This window comes from Haliotis rubra, unplaced genomic scaffold, assembly GCF_003918875.1.
Source record: "Haliotis rubra isolate DU_JTF1 unplaced genomic scaffold, ASM391887v1 Scf1371, whole genome shotgun sequence".
In the NCBI taxonomy this organism is placed as follows: Eukaryota; Metazoa; Mollusca; class Gastropoda; order Lepetellida; family Haliotidae; genus Haliotis; species Haliotis rubra.
In genome coordinates, this window is record NW_025765305.1 from 52,166 (window position 1) to 58,165 (window position 6,000).

Below are 6,000 nucleotides of genomic sequence, written 5' to 3' on the forward strand. Positions count from 1 at the left end.
CATTGATGCAGTTCTGGCACCTTCGCCTCATTGAGGCCACTAAACGTAGTTGATAGTTCTTTGGAGATCATTCAAATCCGAGGAACTATTTGGCGGAGTCTTAGGTGAGGTGAGGTGAGGTGAGGTGAGGTGAGGTGAGGTGAAATTGGGTTTTACGTCGTGCTTGAGAATATTTCGCTCATATGACGACGTGCATGCGTGTGTGTATGTGTATGTGCGGCTGCTTGTACTAGCCCAGACTGAAGCTGGTTTTATAGTGCTAGCTCACTGAGATACCATGCCGCAGTGAAGCATGAATACACCACTCAGACACATTATACTGACTCCAAGCCGACCAGTCCTTGTTGTACCCATTAAAGCCGAGCGCCAGGCAGGGACCAACAGGTACCATATTTTAACGTCTTTTGGTATGACGTGGTCGGGGATCGAACCCGCGACCTTGCGCTCTCCCGGGCGGACGCTCTAACCACTACACCAGGGAGGCAGTCGCGGAGTCTTAGGATTGTTGTTGGAGGATTGAGGGGATGTCGGTACCGTCGCTCCATTTCATCCCAGGCGTGTTCAATGGGGTGATCAATCAGAGGATCAAGCATATTAACATTGTCCTGCTTAAGATGGTGTACAATTCGAGCAAACGTTTGTAACGTCAAAACGTCAAAACATCACTCCAGGGCCGCTCTGTTACTAAAACAGTAAAGTGGCTAAAATCTCGTCTTGGTACATCACAGCATTCAGTTTCCCTCAGTCACAATCATTGGCTGGTGGTTTCAATCCACCAGTCTTGTCGAGTGGCCACTAAGGGGGGCGGTCTGCAAACGTCGCCATGAGAGCCACATGGTGTTTCCTTAGACGTTATTTTGATGAACCACGTCACGATGCTGGGTACCAGACCGAGTCTTATAGCTCTCCCGCTGGTCATTTTCCCGAGGCGTGGCATTACGAACGTTCCAGAAACATGAACAGAAGTGTTCTACTGACTTAAGCCCTTCTCAAGACTGCACTGTGGAAACCAGTAATGGGCTTCACTTAGTGTACCCATGTGGGGAATCGAACCCGGTCTTCGGCGTGACGAGCGAACGTTTTAACCACTAGGCTACCCCGCCACCCCTTGACATTACAAGACCACAGATGAGGACACACACTGGTGTGTTGGCTATTTATTCATCTGATGTTTGTTTGAATGTTTTATTCAATGATAAGGGGAGAAATATTGTTTCAGAAAAATCGAACATCGCTCATAACATAACGCGATTAGCATAAATTTCATCGGTGAAATATCTGTGAAAATGATTCCCCGCACAGTTGAGATTGTTATGTTAGGAGCACTGAGAGATGAGAAGAGTCTAGCTTGAACCTCTTCATTAGTACGATCTGCGAAGCCCATTATGTATGGTATTGGTTGAATATTTCACGAAGAAGGCATAGCACAATATTCACAGGTTTTCTAGCTAACAAAGGAATGCAACGCATTTGAACATCTGCATCAGTGGCGAATATGAGTGAGTGAGTATGGTTTTCAGCCGCTTTTAACAATATTCCAGCAATATCACAGCGGGGAACATCAGAAATGGGTTTCACACATTGTATACACCTCCCTTGATGCTAGACCTAATAGGTAAAATATACAAACATGTATATGTTTCACACCATCCTCGGCCAGCAGGGCATTATACCAGAGTTCCATGATGAGTGAGTGAGTATATATTTACGCCGCTTTTAGCAGCATTCCAGCAATATCGCGGCGGGGGACACCAGAAATGGGCTTCACACATTGTACCCAGAAATGGGCTTCACACATTGTACCCAGAAATGGGCTTCACACATTGTACCCATGTGGGGAATCGAACCCGGGTCTTCGGCGTGACGATCGAACGATTCAACCACAGGTTACCGCACCGCCCCGTGGCGAATATGAAACTAAAATAGTGACTTCGAAGACAGAGTAAATTAAACTGTGCGTGATAGATAGATAGTTCTACTAGTTTCATCATCAGATTAATCAGATTAAATATAAAATTATACAGATTGATACCACCTACACTGATATACACACACGTGTGAGTCTGTGCGTGCGTGTGTGTCTGATCTGACCATCAGTGGTTACGTAAGAGATTGTGTGAAAGGGGTTTTAGGTACATTGCCTATGGGACAGCTTTGCCTATGCACAAACCCAGTACAACCTAATGGGAGCATTTATAAGTCCGTATTGCTTCATCACATGACGTGTGCTCCATAACCTTTGGAAATGTCAGTGGTAAACTGTTTTCCGCTGCACGCCATCAACGACTGATCCAAATAACTGCTACAGATGACAGATTTATAACAATTTGCCCATAAGCTTGTAACATGCCTGTTGAATGCCGAACAGTCGCGACCTTAAACTTGGACCAGGATCCAACTAACTCTAACATCATCGAAACTTGTGTTTACAAATATACTTCTGAATATAAAGCTGAAATGTATGACATACATCTATGCAGGAAAGATACAACAGACATGCTGTGTAATTATTAAAACGTTTAGACGACAACATACTGTCAATCATTTATCTAAAATGAGTCAGCAATAACACGCCGCTTCGAAAATGCTCAGTAAGTTCAGTTTTACCCCGCTTTTAGCAATATTCCGGAACTATCACCGCGGGGGACATCAGAGATTGGCTGCACACATTGTACCCATGTGGGGAATCGAGTCTTCGGCGTGACGAGCGAACGTTTTAACCACTAGGCTATCCCAGGTGTGCTATAAGGTATGACAAGCGAACGATTACGTCAGAAATCTACCCTATCTCTTCCGTCATTCGAACTAGATTCTATCAATCCAGCTGCAGGCACCTAACACATTTTCCGTCAGTGTTATTCCTTATGTCATAAAATACCGCCCGTTTCCTCATTACACGTTGGTTATTCAATAATAACATATTATTGTTCTTGTTATTGTTGTTATTATCATCATCACACCTACCTTTGAGTTATTCCACATCAGGTTCAGCCTATATCCCGGAAGGACATCCGCACGCTCGTTAATCTGTTCCAGACCAATCTCAACAGCGTTCAACAACGCTATCCCCCCGGGCCAGGATCCCTCGAAGGGGAAAAGTCCAAGAATATATAGGTCAATTTGGCAGAAACACCTCGTCACCATAACGAAAACGGCAGATACAAAGAGCAAAGACATATTGACAGTCCCACTCGTTGTCCACCACAGAAACTATATATCCGTCGCTTGACTCACATACATGGGATGATTACCGCTGGGACTTTCGTTGAATAATTTGCTTCCATGTTTGCACGGGTTCCCAACTGACTGACCACACAGTATTTACGTCTAAGTCCTTTCCAGGCTGTTGATCCGCCGCAATCCGTTAGGTACCGTTTCTTGAGTAAAGAACATATTCCAGGTTTGGTGATAGTTTTCATGCAAAGTCTTATTAAATTACCGCGAAAGGTCTTTATCCATCACGAAAGTGTATTTTACAAAACAAAAATATAGAAAAAGGTTAGACTCGACTGTTTGAGAAAATTTGGAGAAAATGACGAAATGTTTGATGAGATGTGTAAGAATCAGTCTTCTTGGTGTCCATATAACGGTTATATTAACATTTCGCTAAATGGTCAGGATGTTGCACTGTCCGTTCTCACAATCTCATCTTCATCAGTTGGAGTAGCACTGATTGTCTTCTTTTTATAAACATGAGCTCCAACTCCAAATCCCATACCCGATGCCATTCGTCCGACTCTGTTGTGAGAGAGCCAATGGTACCTCTCGAAACATACTCATTGATTAATCTCCCAGGCCCGGTTGTCACTGTGGAGACTACAGGTAGAACGGACTGGTCAGTGGTCAGGTGAAGAGACGTGTTGACATATGTGGACACAGTTTTGGTAATCCATTACAGAACTGTGAAGATCAACGTGAATGATTATGGGTTTATGTCATTGTAGCTCGTGTGAATGAACAGGAACTGCGATTACGTGATGTGGGATTGAGTGAGTTACTCATCTAAAACAACCTTCGATCATCCATTCAACCTGGCTGAGGTTTTTAAATTAGCATCAGGATTCGTTCTCAGGCGGTAATCACGTAGGGGAATGGTAATGCTGAATGTAGGCACTAAACAAATACCGTTATTTCCGTTAGGACCATAATTACAAGTAAATGAAGCGGGCGATAGTCGAGTGCTGGGATTGATATGCCAGTGCTGATTTTGATAATCTGTTTGCTTCATGATTCGATGTGGATATAATGAGGACGCAAAGAGGTGGAACAGATTCTCATAGGAGGCGATGTAGACGTGGACGGAGAGGTGATATGACGAGAATGGGTAGTGGGTGAGGAAGAGAGTCTTCTATGGATGTCAACTTGACATCCATAAAAACTCTCTTCCGTATGTGTATCACTTCTAAATGCCATTAAAAGACTGGGTAGCAAGTGAGTGAGTGAGGTTAGTTTTACGCCGCACTCAGCAATATTCCAGCTATATGGCGGTGGTGTGTAAATAATCGAGTCCGGACCAGACGATCAAGTGATCATCAGTATGAGCATCGATCTACGCAATTGGGATACGATGACATGTGTCCACTAAGCCAGCGAGCCTGACCACCCGATCCCGTTAGTCGCCTCTTACGATAAGCTGCTGAAGATCAATTCTAACACGGATCTTCACGGGTGCTAAAACAATTGTGGAAGGGCACCCTTTAATTTCCCAGCCTCGATTATTTAGTTGCTAAAACAACTGTGGAAGGGCACCCTCATAGATATAGTATGGTGACAGCATCTTGTCTTGTCTTCTGGTGTGACCATGGGATCGAACCTCCTGCTCTTCAGGCGCTCTATCCAGTAGAGTGGTGCTTACATTACAACAGATGCAATAGTTAGTTTTATTGATTGTTGTTTAATGCCGCACTCAGCAATATTCCAGCTAAATGACAGCTGTCTGTGAATAACTGGGTTTGGACGAGACAATCCCGTGATCAACAACACAATAATAACTCTACGCAATTGGGGACCGATGACATGTGATCTTACGACAAGCATGGCTTGCTGAAGACCATTAGTGATGGTGTTGGTAGTCATCGTCGTCGTCGTCGTAGTAATAGTAGTAGTAGTAGTAGTAGCATTAGTAGTAGTAGGATTATTATTATTATTATTATGTTTTACAGATTAAAGATAATATGCAGCAGAGAGGGTTCGGGTGATCCTGGCACAGTCAGGCTGGTAAGGCTCATCATCAGCTCAGGGCCCTTGCCCCCTCTACACGCAGCCCAGACAGCGAATGGGACTTCTCCCAGGAAACGCTGCCTAGTCGAACCCACCAAGAACTTTCCGGAGAATATGAAGGCTCCCCAACACTGCAGCCTTCTGCATTACCCAGAGTGTCAGAAGAGCTGTACTCCCGGTGGAGAACCCGGGCACTCTCCTGATCTGCGCCAAGAGATCAGGAGGTACCAAACCAAGGGCACCGAGAACAATGGGGAGCCTGACGACAGTGTACTTGGGATGCAAGCGAGACATTTCAAAGGCGAGGTCCGCATATTTATCATGCTTTTCCTTGATCTTGTCAATCACATTCCTGTCAAAGGGACAGAAAATTCAATGATATATATAAATTCATTGGCTTTATCAAAAAGGACAAGATCAGGTTTGTTGGCAGGAATTCTTCTGAGGCTGTATATGGGCCTATTCCACAGAAGTTTGAAAGCATCATTTTCCATGACGCCCTGGACATGTTCCGGGTCGTACCATGGATGGACCTCGTAGTCAAAGCCACAGGCATGTCGGAGACGGTAGTAAAAGCAGCGAGCCATGCCATCATGTCGTTTAAGATATGCTGTTTGTGCCAAGGAAGGGCATCCACTGACAAGGTGTTGGACAGTCTCTGTGAATTCATTGCAAAGTCGACATTTCATGTTAATATTCTCTTTAAGAATCACATTTAGGCGATTACGAGTGGGAAGTGACTGGTCCTGAGCAGCAAAAAGGAAGCCCTCAGTTTCACAT

General features: G+C 44.5%; 1 protein-coding gene across 1 annotated transcript in view; it reads right to left on the reverse strand.

Annotated features, from left to right (window-relative positions):
• Positions 1–3,620, reverse strand: part of LOC124268342 (gamma-aminobutyric acid type B receptor subunit 1-like) — a gene marked incomplete at its 3' end in the record, with an annotated part of 55,527 nt that extends 51,907 nt beyond the window's left edge. The window contains exon 1 of the mRNA XM_046703317.1: positions 2,965–3,620. Coding sequence (XP_046559273.1) covers positions 2,965–3,177 — 213 coding nt within the window. The remainder of the gene's footprint in view (positions 1–2,964) is intronic.
• Positions 3,621–6,000: the final 2,380 nt, after the last annotated feature.